The sequence below is a fragment of the Salvelinus fontinalis genome, chromosome 30, assembly GCF_029448725.1.
Source record: "Salvelinus fontinalis isolate EN_2023a chromosome 30, ASM2944872v1, whole genome shotgun sequence".
In the NCBI taxonomy this organism is placed as follows: domain Eukaryota; kingdom Metazoa; phylum Chordata; class Actinopteri; order Salmoniformes; family Salmonidae; genus Salvelinus; species Salvelinus fontinalis.
In genome coordinates this window covers 37998213-38013468 of record NC_074694.1, presented here as the reverse complement: position 1 = coordinate 38013468, position 15256 = coordinate 37998213, and the positions used below count along the sequence as shown (strand labels likewise).

The 15256-nt window shown below is 42.8% G+C and overlaps 1 protein-coding gene across 2 annotated transcripts in view; it reads left to right on the top strand.

Moving 5' to 3' along the window:
- Positions 1 to 9167, top strand: part of LOC129829178 (FERM and PDZ domain-containing protein 2-like) — a 44735-nt gene extending 35568 nt beyond the window's left edge. For both annotated transcript variants that reach the window (XM_055890783.1, XM_055890782.1), the window contains exons 23-28: positions 1425 to 1626; positions 1861 to 2078; positions 2599 to 2665; positions 5352 to 5526; positions 5627 to 5764; positions 8657 to 9167. In XM_055890783.1, coding sequence (XP_055746758.1) covers positions 1425 to 1626; positions 1861 to 2078; positions 2599 to 2665; positions 5352 to 5389 — 525 coding nt within the window. In that variant the 3' untranslated portion in view covers positions 5390 to 5526; positions 5627 to 5764; positions 8657 to 9167. The remainder of the gene's footprint in view (positions 1 to 1424; positions 1627 to 1860; positions 2079 to 2598; positions 2666 to 5351; positions 5527 to 5626; positions 5765 to 8656) is intronic.
- The last annotated feature ends 6089 nt before the right edge of the window (positions 9168 to 15256 follow it).

Genomic DNA, 15256 nt, shown 5'->3' with positions numbered 1-15256 from the left:
AAATTGCAGGGCGCCAAATTCAAAACAACAGAAATCCCATAATTAAAATTCCTCAAACATACAAGTTTTATACAACATTTTAAAGATAATCTTCTTGTAAATCCAACCACAGTGTCCGATTTCAAAAAGGCTTTACGGAGAAAGCACACCATGCAATTATGTTAGGTCAGAGCCTAGTCACAGAAAACCATACAGCCATTTTCCAGCCAAGGAGAGGGCTCACAAAAGTCTCCATGTTAGACAATAAATGTTTGTTTTGTTTGATAATGTCCCTCTTTATGTCCAAAAACCTCCGTTTTGTTGGTGCGTTTAGTTCAGAAATCCAAAGGCACAATGCACGCTCTCAACATCAAGACGAAAAGTCAAAAAAGTACAATAAAAGTTAGTAGAAACATGTCAAACGATGTTTAAAATCAATTCTCAGGTTGTTTTTGTCATAATCAATAATATTTCAACCGGACAAAAGCTTAGTCAATAGAAAAGGAGAAACAAGATCACGCGCATGACTCTTGTCTGGAAATTTCACACTGGCCACTCATTGAAAGTGCTGTATCTCCCTAATTTTTCAGAGTAAAAGCCTGAAACAATGCCTAAAGACTGGCCATATGTAGAGGAAGCCATAGAGATTGTGAACTGGGTCCTAAGTCTTTGTATGGTGGATAGGCTTTCAATGGGGAAACGGCCTTTCAAAATAATAGTACTTCCTGGTTGGATTTTCATATCAGTTCTGTTATACTCACATACATCATTTTAACGGTTTTGGAAACTTTATAGTGTTTTCTATCCAAATCTACTAATTATATGCATATCCTAGCTTCTGGGCCTGAGTAGCAGGCAGTTTAATTTGGGGACTCTTTTCATCCAAAATTCCGAATGCTGCCCCCTACCCTAGTTAAGGTCTCTACAAGGTCAAGACGAATAAGAAGCATTTGTGACAGCCCATCCCAACGGGGGCTTATGTCGGAAAAATCGGACTCAAATGGTATATCTGTGATTGGAAGAAGCATGGGGAAATGATGCTGCTTTAAACATTTCTAAACTTGTTTTCCCAGTTAGGAGACAAGTAGGAGAGAATGACTTTGAAAGATTTTGTTGAGTGCGAGAGAGCTCTTCTTTGTTTACACCCATTCAGCATCGTTCACACCCTCTTAAGCCATAGACCCACCCATCTCTTTAAGAATTCACATTTAAATGCATAGCAAGCAGTTAGCATGGTCAATCATGGCTAGCCAGGAAGGATCCTGTCTTTATCCCTGTATAGCTCAGTGCTTTCTCCTTGGCTAAACTAGGCTCATAATTTAACATTTGTATTCATATTTACTTACCACATATACGTTTGAAATGAAGGCACATGAAAGTTCATCAGCCCCCGTTGGGCTGGCGTGTCACATTGTTTGTCTTCATTTAACCCTTTCCTGTCCTAGGTGGTGACCATGGTCTTGGAGAGGGAGAACATGGCCCTGCCCAGGGTGTCTCCAAGCCCAGACACAGGGCGCAGTCTCCTGGGGCGCAGCCTGTCCCCTCGGAGTGCCCACTTGGACATCACCCAGATGAGGAACAACAGCTGCCCCGCCATCATCACCCCCTTCTTCGTCAGGCCCAAGGACTACAGTTTTGTGTCTGACAGTAAGGGAAATATCATTGACAATGAAGCTTTAGTGTAAGGGGAACACTAGTGCTTCGAGGGATTGATCTCCGAAGCAAGGTTATCATTGTCCATGAGTTTACACTGGGTGACGTTGCATGATTTCTAATCCGTCCTTTAGAGCAGGGTTTCCCAAACTCAGTCCTGGATCCACCGTCCAAGCCTCCGAGGTGAACTCTGACACACTTCAATCCCCTAACCCCTCCGCCCTACAGATAACACTCTGGAGGTGACCTTGAAGAAGAGCCAGAAAAGCTTGGGCTTCAGCGTCCTGGTCCCTGAGCTCAACCCCTCGAAAGGAGACTCGAGCAGTAGTCTTGTCCGGATCAAGAAGCTTTTCCCTGGCCAGCCAGCGGAGGAGAGTGGGCGGATCCAGGAGGGAGACGTCATCCTGGCAGTTAATGGAGAACCGCTGAAGGGATTGTCCTACCAGGTAAATATTGACGTAGACCGGTGTGACATAATACGACTGTACAATTGTGGCTACAACTGTGAGTTAGAATACTGTATATGGGGGTGGGTGGGTTTGTGTTAATCTGAGCATAGGAAGACCGATAATTGTGACAATTTACTGTGAGATAGAGGGGTTTTGTTTCACTCAATGTGATTGGTTTGTTCAATAGCTCTTTATCACCATTATCTCTGATCATTATCTTGCATTATGACCATTTATCTTTTGATAAAAATATATATGTGTTACATCAAGCCAATTGTGAGACAATAACTTGGTTAATAACATTCAATCGTGTTGTGGTGAATCCAAGAGTACTTAGATTCAGTGTACTTCATTAATACACGGATGGGATTAATAAGTGAAGATCTAAGAACGTGCAGTGTACAAAGCCCTTCTCAGTGGCCAGCTCCTTAGTCCATCTCTGGTCTATCTTTCCCATAATGACTTAATTGCCTGGCTGTAGATGACAGTGAGTGACTGTTCTCTCTATGGCCTGTAGAGGGTGGTAATGCTGCTGAGAGGCTCTCCTCCTGAAGTCCGCTTGTCTCTGTGCCGTCCTGCTCCAGGTAAATACACATCCGGACAGGGCAACATAATCCAATTCATATGTTTCTGCAATTTTTTGCGTTCATAAGAACATTTTTATCTTTCAATGCAGTTGTTTTTATCGCATTATCAAATCATTTCTGGGTAACAATTTAGCTTACTGTGACTGTTTTTAATTAAAATGTTCAATAACAAACAAAAATTGATTTTTGTTGCAAAAAGCTCGTTCTCAAGCAAGAATTCTTTGTGATTGGTCTAACTTTTACAAAACGCCATCCATGCAAAACAAGCTGAAATGTCAGGCAGTCTTTGCAAACAGCTCTTACCTAAAATGGGTATTGTCATCATTTTCACAATTTCACAGTATTATTCCAAACTCATAGTGTGGGAATATACAGGTAACTGCCAAAATCAAGGAAACACCAACATGAAGTGTCTTAATAGGGCGTTAGGCCACCACGAGCCAACACAGCATCAATGCACCTTGGTATAGAATCTAAAAGTGTAGGGAACTCTACTGGAAGGACGTGACAACATTCCATAGGTTGGTGTTTTGTTGATGGTGTTGGAAAACGCTGTCTCGGGCACTGCTCCAGAATCTCCCATAAGTGTTCAATTGGGTTTAGATCTGGTGATTAAGATGGCCATAGCATATGGTTTACATCGTTTTCATGCTCATCAAACCATTCAGGGACCACTTGTGCCGTGTGAATGGGGGCATTGTCATCCTATGGGGGCTTAGCCATGGTAGCCAAAATAATGGCCTGCCCAGCATTTTTATAAACTGAACAAAAATATAAACGCAACATGCAACAATTTCAAGGATTTTATTGAGTTACAGTTCATAGAAGGAAATCAGTCAATTGAAGTAAATTCATTAGGCCCTAACCTATGGATTTCACATGACTGGGCAGCCTCACAGCCATGGGTGGGCCTAGGCCCGCCCACTTGGGAGCCAGGCAGACCCAGAGCCAATCAGAATAAGTTTCTCACAAAAGGGCTTATTACAGACAGAAATACTCCCCCCCCCCCCCCCCCCCCCGGATTAAACAAAAACAAATCCTCTGCAATCTACCCACAATACCCCCATAACGACAAAGCGAAAACAGGTTTTTAGAAATGTTTGCAAATGTATTAAATATAAAAAACAGATACCTTTTTCACATAAGTATTCAAACCATTTTCTATGAGACTCGAAATTGAGCTCAGGTGTATCCTGTTTCCATTGATTTTGCTTAAGACATTTCTACAACTTGATTGGAGTCCACCTGGGGTAAATTCAATATATTGGACATTATTCTGAAAGGCACACACCTGTCTATATAAGGTCCCATAGTTGACAGTGCATGTCAGAGCAAGAACCAAGCCATGAGGTCGAAGGAATTTTCCGTAGTGCTCCGATACAGGATTGTGTCGAGGCACAGATCTGGGGAAGGGTACCCAAAAATATCTACAGCATTTAATATCCCCAAGAACACAGTGGCCTCCATCATTCTTAAATGGAAGAAGTTTGGAACCACCAAGACTTCCTAGAGCTGGCCGCCCTGCCAAACTGAGCAAACGGGGCAGAAGGGCCTTGGTCAGGGAGATGACCAAGATCTGATGGTCACTCTGACAGAGCTCTAGACTTCCTCTGTGGAAATGGGAGAACCTTCCGGAAGGACAACCATCTCTGCAGCAATCCACCAATCACGCCTTTATGGTAGAGTGGCCAGACGGAAGCCACTCCTCAGTAAAAGGCACATGACAGCCCGCTTGGAGTTTGCCAAAAGGCACCTAAAGGACTCTCAGACCATGAGAAACAAGATTCTCTGGTCTGATGAAACCAAGATAGAACTCTTTGGCCTGAATGTCAAGCGTCACATCTGGAGGAAACCTGGCACTATCACTGCGGTGAAGCATGGTGGTTGCAGCATCATGCTGTGGGAATGTTTTTCAGTAGCAGGGACTGGGAGACTAGTCAGGATCGAGGCAAAGATGAACGGTGCAAAGTACAGAGAGATCCTTGATGAAAACCTGCTCCAGAGCGCTCTGGACCTCAGACTGGGGTGAAGGTTCACCTTCCAACAACGACCCTAAGCACACAGCCAAGACAACGCAGGAGTGGCTTCTGGATAAGTCTCTGAATGTCCTTGAGTTTCCCAGCCAAAGCCGGGACTTGAATCCGATCGAACATCTCAGGAGAGACCTGAAAATAGCTGTGCAACAACGCTCCCCATCCAAACTGACAGAGCTTGAGAGGATCTGTAGAGAAGAATGGGAGAAACTCCCCAAATACAGATGTGCCAAGCTTGTAGTGTCATACCCAAGAAGACTCGATGCTGTAATCGCTGCCAAAGGTGCTTCAACAAAGTGCTGAGTAAAGGGTCTGAATACTTATGGAAATGTGATATTTATGTTTTTTATAAATTAGCAAAGAATTCAAAACCTGTTTTTGCTTTTTCATTATGGGGTTTTGGGTGAAGATTGATGAGAGGGGAAAAAACTATTTAATCAAATTTGGAATAAGGCTGTAAGGTAAGAAAATGTGGAAAAAGTCAAGGGGTCTGAATACTTTCCGAAGGCATTGTATACTGGAAAACACTGGAAACCCCTGTTTTTGACTGCACTGCCTCTTTAATAAAGTTGCCTTTTTATTCCTTGGCTATAATATCAAACTGCATGTATTTTTTTCTTCCTTTTCCTTCCATTTGTATCTCTTCCAAGGAATTCTGCCTCCCATTGAAACATTGCTTAGCACCTGAGTGATGTAACATCACAGTGCGTGAGCAGCAACGGAAGTTATACAAGGGTTATACTTCTTGAGAGACAGACAGGAGATCTTCAAGGAGCAGGACACGTGGAGATCTGTCCAGAGAAAAGAGCAGGACAGGTGGAGACGGTCAGTACCAGCACTGCAAGACAAGATACCTCATAATGTCAGAGTCCGTTTAAAGACTGCAAAAATTTGACCTGAATAATTGTGAAATTTGCATTTTCAGCATCACTGCATTCTATGAGTCAGAGGTGTTGCGTGAGTCCCCCGGCAGACAAGAACCAACTGTGTTACGCAGGAGGCGCTGCTTAGGGCAACTCGTGAAGTGTGAAAATGCTAATGATGGAAATCTCTTTTTATTTAGGTAAGTAGTAGTTAGTTCAAATCAAAATCAAATTTTATTTGTCACATGCGCCGAATACAACATGTCTAGACCTTACAGTGAAATGCTTACAAGCCCTTACTTACAAACCAGTTTTAAGAAGTAATAAGAAAATAGAAAAATAACAAGTAGTTAAAGAGCAACAGTAAAACAACAGTAGTGAGGCTATATACAGGGGGTACCTGTGTATATATACAGTACCAGTCAAAAGTTTGGACACACCTACTCATTCAAGGGCTTTTCTTTATTTTTACTGTTTTACATTGTAGAATAATAGTGAAGACATCACAACTATGAAATAACACATATGGAATCATGTAGTAACCAAAAAAGTGTTTAAAAAATCAAAATAGATTACATTTTTTTGATTCTGTTAAGTAGCCACCCGTTGATGACAGCTTTGTACACTCTTGGCATTCTCTCAACCAGTTTTACCTTGAATGCTTTTCCAACAGTCTTGAAGGAGTTCCCACATATGCTGAGCACTTGTTGGCTGCTTTTCCTTCACTCTGCGGTCCAACTCATCCCAAACCATCTCAATTGGGTTGAGGTCGGGTAGTTGTGGAGGCCAGGTCATCTGATGCAGCACTCCAGCACTCTCCTTCTTGGTCAAATAGCCCTTACACAGCCTGGAGGTGTGTTGGGTCATTGTCCTGTTGAAAAACAAATTATCGTCCCACTTAGCGCAAACCAGATGGTGTATCGCTACAGAATGCTGTGGTAGCCATGCTGGTTAAGTGTGCCTTGAACTCTGAATAAATCACTGACAGTGTCACCAGCAAAACACCACCACACCATCACACCTCCTCCTCCATGTGGCAACTACACATGCAGAGATAATCCATTCACTTACTCTGTGTCTCACAAAGACACGGCGGTTGGAACCAAAAATCTCAAATTTGGACTCATCAGACCAAAGGACAGATTTCCACCGGTCTAATGTCCATTGCTTGTGTTTCTTGGCCCAAGCAAGTTTCTTATTATTATTGGTGTCCTTTAGTAGTGGTTTCTTTGTAGTAATTTGACCATGAAGGCCTATTTCACACAGTCTCCTCTGGACAGTTGATGTTGAGATGTGTCTGTTACTTGAACTCTGTGAAGCATTTATTTGGGCTGCAATCTGAGGTGCAGTTAACTCTAATTAACTTATCCCCTGCAGCAGAGGTAACTCTGGGTCTTCCTTTCCTGTGGCAGTCCTCATGACAGCCAGTTTCATCATAGAGCTTGATGGTTTTTGCGACTGCACTTGAAGAAACGTTCAAAGTTCTTGAAATTTTCCGCATTGACTGACCTTCATGTCTTAAAGTAATGATGGACTGTCATTTCTCTTTGCTTATTTAAGCTGCTCTTGCCATAATATGGACTTGGTCTTTTACCAAATAGGGCTATCTTCTGTATGTCACCCCTACCTTGTCACAACACAACTGATTGGCTCAAATGCATTTAAATTAACTTTTAAAAAGGCACACCTATTATTTGAAATTTGTTCCAGGTGACTACCTCATGAAGCTGGTTGAGAGAATGCCAAGAGTGTGCAAAGCTTGTCATCAAGGCAAAGGGTGGCTACTTTGAGGAATCTCAAATATAAAAACACTTTTTTTATTAAAAAAAATTTTTGGTTACTACATGATTCCATATGTCTCATTTCATAGTTTTGATGTCTTCACTATTATTCTACAATGCAGAAAATAGTAAAAAATGAATGAGTAGGTGTGTCCAAACTTTTGACTGGTACTGTATATTCAAATCAAGTCAATGGCCTTTTCTCTTTTCCTCGATTATTTTGAGTACCAGGAGAGGCGAAACCCTTACAGAAAAACCACGTGTAGTTTCATGTTATCATATGTTGCTTTACTTGTTGTCACACGTTATCACATTAGCTTCCCATAAGCTGAAAATGTGTTTTTGGAACACTTTCTGTTCACGTTAAATGAATGTGGTCTTTCCGTAAGGGAAGATGTGGTTGGACTGGGGCAGTGGAGTTCTACAGTGTTAACCACTGACAACAAGGAGAGCACTGTTACACAAGCTCAAGTGGATTGAAGGTCAGGGGAATTTATTAACCGTGGTTTTGTGAACTGTATGGTTTTGCCTGATGCGGATTTGGTTTCACTTCTGTGTCAGTGGCACAGAAAGACAGACAGGATGTAACTCGTACAAAGATAGAAAGGGTACACGGTTGAAGCGCTATGGTCACATAGGGAGACCTGATTAAAGAAACAGTACTTAACCACAGTCCTGCTTTAAATAACACCTCAATGTTCTGTCCTGTACAGTTCAGTATATCCCCCTAATAGTGTTTGTGAGTGGAGATCAGGTGAAGTCCTCTACTTAGGGCAATGCATCACATTCATTTCAGGTCAAACAGAACAGAGCTCTTACAGAGTGATCTCAGTCTTTCTCTGCCTGGTAGTACAGCTACCAATTCACACGTGCAGTTAAAGCGTACTCGTTAAATGGATCTGAGATTTTAACATATGCACAGGGCTGCAGGACCTATAGTGTTGCCCTCTTATCCTTCTGGACAATTTAACATGATATATTAACAGTATAGAATATAGCCTGTAGGATGATCTCATAGAGAAGGCGCCACAAATGCAGTGCATAATCAAAGAAAAAGGTAAGAAATGTGCTTATTATTTAACCCATGAAGGTATTGTCCACTGGGAGGCAGCATAGGGCTAAAAAGAATCCCCTTCCACAGTCGCTGTCCCTATATCATCCCTCCTGTGCCTCAAAGCCAGGTTGGTTGGAGAAAGTCTTCCAAATATTTCTCACTAAGAAGTAGTTTTGCCTATAAGTGATGGTTAGGGGATACTTGATATCAAATATAGAGTTTTGGTTTGTGATTGATCTTTGCCTCTCTCTTCACAGACGGAGCTACCGAATGTAATCTGGTGCAAAGTGACGACACCCCCGGAAAGCACATGAAAACATCTGTAATAAACTTCACATCTGACTGATGATACATTCATCGTTTTAATGAACTCCTACCTCTGTTTAGTCATAAACCTACTGTAGGATCACACTGATTCTGACATGGGGCCTTATAGCCACACTACATGATGGGAAGGCTACTCAGTGACATCACCCTAAATTAGTAGCAACTCAACCATGTGGAGGTTTTGCTGTGACAAGCGGAATGAACACACCTATCAATGGGGCAAGAAATAGTGACATTCAATTCTGTTTTTGTTTCTGAATTCTACAGTCTTAAACTCTTCTGAATATCATCAGTGGTCTTGCCTTTGTGAGTGTGTTTTCGTAACTGGAGAACCCCCAAGTTAACCCACCGGGAGATACAGTGGCTTGCAAAAGTATTAACCCCCTTGACATTTTTCCTATTTTGTTGCCTTACAACCTGGAATTAAAGTTGATTTTTGGAGGGTTTGTATCATTTGATTTACACAATATGCCTACCACTTTGAAGATACAAAATATTTTTTCTTGTGAAACGAACAAAGAAATAAGACAAAAAAACTGAACTTGAGCGTGCATAACTATTCACCCCCCCAAAGTCAATAGTTTGTAGAGACACCTTTTGTAGCAATTACAGCTGCAAGTCTCTTGGGGTATATCTCTATAAGCTTGGCATATCTAGCCACTGGGATTTTTGCCCATTCTTCAAGGCAATACTACTCCAGCTCCTTCAAGTCGGATGGGTTCCGCTGGTGTACAGCATTCTTTAAGTCATACCACAGATTCTCAATTGGATTGAGATCTGGGCTTTAACTAGGCCATTCCAAGACATTTAAATGTTTCCCCTTAAACCACTCGATTGTTGCTTTAACAGTATGCTAAGGGTCATTGTCCTGCTGGAAGGTGAACCTCCGTCCCAGTCTCAAATCTCTGGAAGACTGAAACAGGTTTCCCTCAAGAATTTCCCTGTATTTAACACCATCCATCATTCCTTCAATTCTGACCAGTTTTCAGTCCCTGCTGACGAAAAACATCCCCACAGCATGATGCTGCCACTACCATGCTTCACTGTGGGGGTGGTGTTCTCGGGGTTCTGAGAGGTGGTGGGTTTGTGCCAGACATAACGTTTTCCTTGAAGGCCAAAAAGCTCAATTTTAGTCTCATCTGACCAGAGAACCTTCTTCCATATGTTTGGGGAGTCTCCCACATGCCTTTTGGCGAACACCAAACGCGTTTGCTAATTTTTTTCTTTAAGCAATGGCTATTTTCTGGCCACTCTTTCGTAAAGCCCAGGTCTGTGGAGTATATGGCTTAAGTGGTCCTGTAGACAGATACTCCAATCTCCGCTGTGGAGCTTTTCAGCTCCTTCAGGCTTATCTTTGGTCTCTGTGTTGCCTCTCTGATTAATGCCCTCCTTGGCTGGTCCGTGAGTTTTGGTGGGCGGACCTCTCTTGGCAGGTTTGTTGTGGTGCCATATTCTTATCCATTTTTTAATAATGGATTTAATGGTTCTCCGCGGGATGTTCAAAGTTTCTGATATTTTTTTATAACCCAACCCTGATCTGTACTTCTTCACAACTTGTTTGGAGAGCTCCTTGGTCTTCATGATGCCACTTGCTTGGTGGTACCCCTTGCTTTGTGGTGTTGCAGACTCTGGGGCCTTTCAAAACAGGTGTGTGTATATACTGAGATCATGTGACATATCATGTGACACTTAGATTGCACACAGGTGGACTTTATTTAACTAATTATGTGACTTCTGAAGGTAATTGGTAGCACCAGATCTTATTTAGGGTCTTCATAGCAAAAGGATACATATGCACGCACCACTTTACCGATCTGAATTTTTGGGAAGTTTTTGAAACAAGTTATTTAAAAAATTTCTCTTCACCAATTTGGACTATTTTGTGTATGTCCATTACATGAAATCCAAATAAAAATCTATTTAAATTACAGGTTGTAATGCAACAAAATAGGAAAAACGCCAAGGGGGATGAATACTTTTGCAAGGCACTGTACATGAATGTGTTTAACATCTACAAAGGTGTGTTTGGAAATACAGTGTCTTCAAGATGATGTATGATGTTCTTCACCACCAGTCAGTCTTCAGACTGGCTTTGACCTCCAGAGTAGACTGAACGGTGTGTACCCCCCTTAGAGCCGAGTCGATACAAGCCAAAGGGCCATACACTTTTGGGGGTCTGGATAGGGGTGGGGGTGGAGATGAACTCCTCTCCCCCCGACCAGGAACCCTTCACCTCCCCTCCTAAATAAGGGTTCCTGTATTTCAGGTGAAACCCGCCATCGGTTGATCCATCTGGTTCCCATTTGGACTCGTGTTCCCTTGCAAATGATCCCAAATGTTTCTAATTACAGCCGTCCAATGGCGGCACGCAGTCCTGCTTGACAGAGTGCCCGCTGTTCTCTCTCCTGAACAATATAACTGTCCCAGTGTAGTCGTGTTACACTCCTCGATCAGGTCACTGGTTCTCCGTGATGTCTGACTGTCAGTGGAGTGGACACTCGTTTCTCCCTTATCCCCCCTCTTTCTCTACATCTCTTTTTCTCCCTCTCTTTCACACTCTGTTTCTCACTGTCTCTCAAGCAGAGGTAACCTGGGACACTGATGTTCTCCTCCATTCTTTTCACTGACATTGAGCCGGAGCAGAGGAGAAGGCAATCAGTGAGTTTTGGGGTGTTCTCTGTGGTTAGATGAATCGTCTGCACTGTCCTCCATTCAGGCCTCATCATCCACAGCCACTGCCAGTGAAAGGCAGTTTAATAATGAGTGTTGCATGGTCATAAAAAAGCTATAGGATTCAAAGGGGGTTTGGTGAACTGAAGTGGTAAAGTCATTTAGGACAGGGTTCTGAATGTGACTCTCACCAAGATCATGGAATTCAAAATCTCCTACTCGGTCTGTTTCCCGTGGTGGTTCAGGAGTTCTATCCAGGCTAAAGTTGCAGAGCTGAGTTTTTAAAGTAACTGTGCATTGAAAATCTCACTTTTAAAGTTAATATTCCGTTAACTCACACCCAAATAATGTTGACTCATCCTATTCTTGTTTTTGTGGCCAAAGCATAAATTGAAGGGAAAAAAACACTTTAAAAACCCTACCTCGAACTTTTAGCTCAAACAGAACGTTTAAAAAAAATGCTTGCTATTTCCTCATAGAGGATGATGTCATCCTGAGGAGTATGAGCTGGCCAATCAGTGGTCTACTCGCATGAATATTTTTTAACGACCGGTATACGCCCACACCATTTTGTTGGTAGGGTACACTCACACCATTCCAATACAGATAAGTTACTTTTTAGCATTCTTAATTATACTTTTTTGGAAGGAAAACGATTTCACTCATATTGTAATTGATTATAGGTCATATTTTATAAAAATCTGGAAACACTGGACAGTTACTTTTAATACTGTATATCCTCAGCAGGTGTATAAATAGCAGCAGTCATGACAGAGTGTGCCAACCTTGCTGCTCCTCCAGAATAACAGAGAAAAAAACATAGACGTGGTGTTGCAGTCGAGCAGCTCTGAAACCTTCTCCCTCTATTATGAGAGATTGCGAAAGATTCACTTTTTCCATAGCTCTGACGCACAGTCCAGCCATCCTGCCACCCATCCATGTGTTCTGCTTGAGTCTTCTGATGTGCTTCCCACTCCCAATTAAAGTGACGGTGCTAATGTGCTAAGTGGCGTGCCACGATTGTAAAGGTAGACTCTATTATTTTTGAGAGGACTTCAAATTCACCACCTTCGGATGCCGCCGGCATGGAAAAAGCCACCCGTCAGGGAATGTGAGTGAGAAATCACAAATGCCGAGTTATTATTCAAGTGGAAAAGGAAATCCTAATTGCGATTATATCCTGACCACGTACTTGATACTGACAATCAAAACAGTGCTAATTGTACATTAGGAGAGGTAGCCGGCCAACTCAAAGTTTCTGAGGTCTTCCAGCTTTGAGGGTGTCAGAAAAGCACAAAAAAGAGAATGATATCAGAGGGGCTGTCAAATAATGTTTAAAACGGACCAGTGAAAGTGTGTAAAATTCAATGAATAGGCGGGAGAGGAAAAAGGGCTGGAGAAAGCTATACAAATGGGCGTAGTATACAAAGTTAACATGTTGACATTGTTCTCCGTGTGAGGTCCCTCTAGTGACAGCCCAGTAACACACAGGAGAGCTATTCAATACTGCCTATAACAGAAATCCACATCATAAGTCTCTCCACTTTAGGAAACGAAAACAAAGTCAAGAAAAGCCTGGGTGTTTTGTGCAGGGCAGACCCTGTTTCGGTATTGTGTAGGTGGTTGGTTGGGGGATGGGGTGTGCTACAGGGGAGAGAGGAGGGTGACAGCTTTGAATTATCTTTTTTGTGTTGTACTGACTTCGGTGTTAAAGGCTTTGGCCCACAGAGGGGTTTCTTTTTTACCAACTCGGCGATAAGATTTTTCAGACCAGTTTTCAAGCTCATAGTTATATTTTACACAGTCCTTTTCCTTCCCCCACAGAAAAAGAATAGTAAAGGTCTTGGAATCTGGAAAGTCTTTTGGATACTGTACACCTTGTTTTTCATTTTTACTCACCTCCTCTTCTTGAGGAGAAACATCTGCAGAATGGATCAAAGGGCCTTAGAGGCTGGAGGTTATTCCCATCACACAGGAGGTCCTGGAGGTGAGGTCAAAACCTTGAAATACAGGCCTCAAGTCAGGGTGAAAATGCTGCCATTGCCTGAAACAGCCATTGAAACATGGAGAAGTGGCTTGAAGTAGAAATGGACCTTTACCACAGATTTAAACCATTACGTTATTATTAGGTTATTGTATCTGACCCTGTATCAGTGGTTAGGGGCCAATTCTATCTTCTCCAGTGATGGGCACATCCTGGAAACCATCCTTCTGGTAACTCAAAACTCAACATAAGTGCACAATCAGTGTTTAGTTGGGCCTCTTTCTTTTCCTCTCCTGTGATTATCCCTGTTTTCCACAGTCACAAGCATAGAGTTGCAATCAGATGGTAAGAGTTGTGTTGACTCTCGCTGCGACGCAGGAAGCCAAGTACAGTAGAGCATTGCATGGGGACCTTAAAACACTGGGTTAATGGGGAGAACTCTATGGGGAGAGCTCCATTGCTACCATATGGTGTGTATCTTCACAGACCGGTCCAGGTTTATATGAGAAAATGTGCAAAGGAAAATAATCAAGGTGGCTGTTTTCGTTTTACAGTATGTAGAGCGCAGTGGAGGCTGCTAAGGAGAGGATGGCTCATAATAATGGCCGGGATGGAGTGAATGGAATGGTATTAAACACATTCATTATTATGAGCTATCAGCAGCCTCCACTGGGAGAGAGAAGACATAAATCATGGCAACTCAGTAGTGGATGCCATGTCACTATAATTTGGGTGATAAACACATGCACGCTCACCCTCCCAGGCAGGCCACAGCTGGTCAATACCATCCACTGGTTCTGCTCTCTTCCACCTCACCCTCTAGGTTCTATACCATCTCTGCAGGGTAGTATCACCCAGGGCCCTGGCAGACAAACGTGGACCTCCACACCGAGCCGTTAATATCAGCCTGCATGAAACGCAGCAAGACCACAGTGCTCCAGCACCATTTTTACATGACCTCTCTCAATCTCTCTCTCTGCCTCTCTCTCGCTGTCTGCCGCTCTCTGTCTCTGCCTCTCTGTCTCTGCCTCCTTTCCGTGTCAAAGATAGCCGGAATGCAAACAAACAAATTCAAATGAGATACATTGTTTTTCCTCCGATCAGAAACACAAGAGCCTCAGAGAAGCTCGCAGGAGAAGAGAGGCACGCACTGGAGGAATTTAACAACGCCTCAGAGCTTCAGTCCGGGCCTCTTTTATTTGACTGTAAGATAATGACATTGAGCTCAAATAATCCTTTATATCCTTCCTCCAGTGTTCCCTCTCTCCTTCTCAAATGCTTCCCCCAGGACAAGAAGCAGGGCATGCCAGAACTGTAAATTATAGCTCTGTGTCTGTCCATCTCTCCTCATAAACTTATATTTGTACCCATAAAGATTCACGCCGGTTTCCATTGGGGCTTGTTTTTGGGTGGCAAATATCCTGGTCTTTATAAATCATGGGTCCCGTCCATTTAATGGAACAGTGACGGATGAGAGCGGATGGGTGAGTATCAGACCGCTGTTTGAGCTACAGAAGAGGAAGTGTGGCTAATCGGAGTTGACCTCCGTCCGGGATCACATTGTCTCCACCTGGATCCAGCCATGCAGAAAGCCACAATGAGGACCACATCCTTTGGAGAGGAGACAGAGGATGTGAATAGATCACTGTCAACACAAGTCTAATCCACCAGATGTCAGCAGTGCATTCACACTCCTACTATATTTCAACTAAGCAAGCCACTCAGCAACTGCTCACAACCAATCAATGTAGGCAGTCATAACATATTGCTGTAAAGTCCTCTGGCGCTGTGTGATAGATGATTCAGTCTCATAGAGTTACTGTCTACAGTTAAGAGTCCATGCATGCACTGTTAGCATTCCTCTACTGTTTGTGGT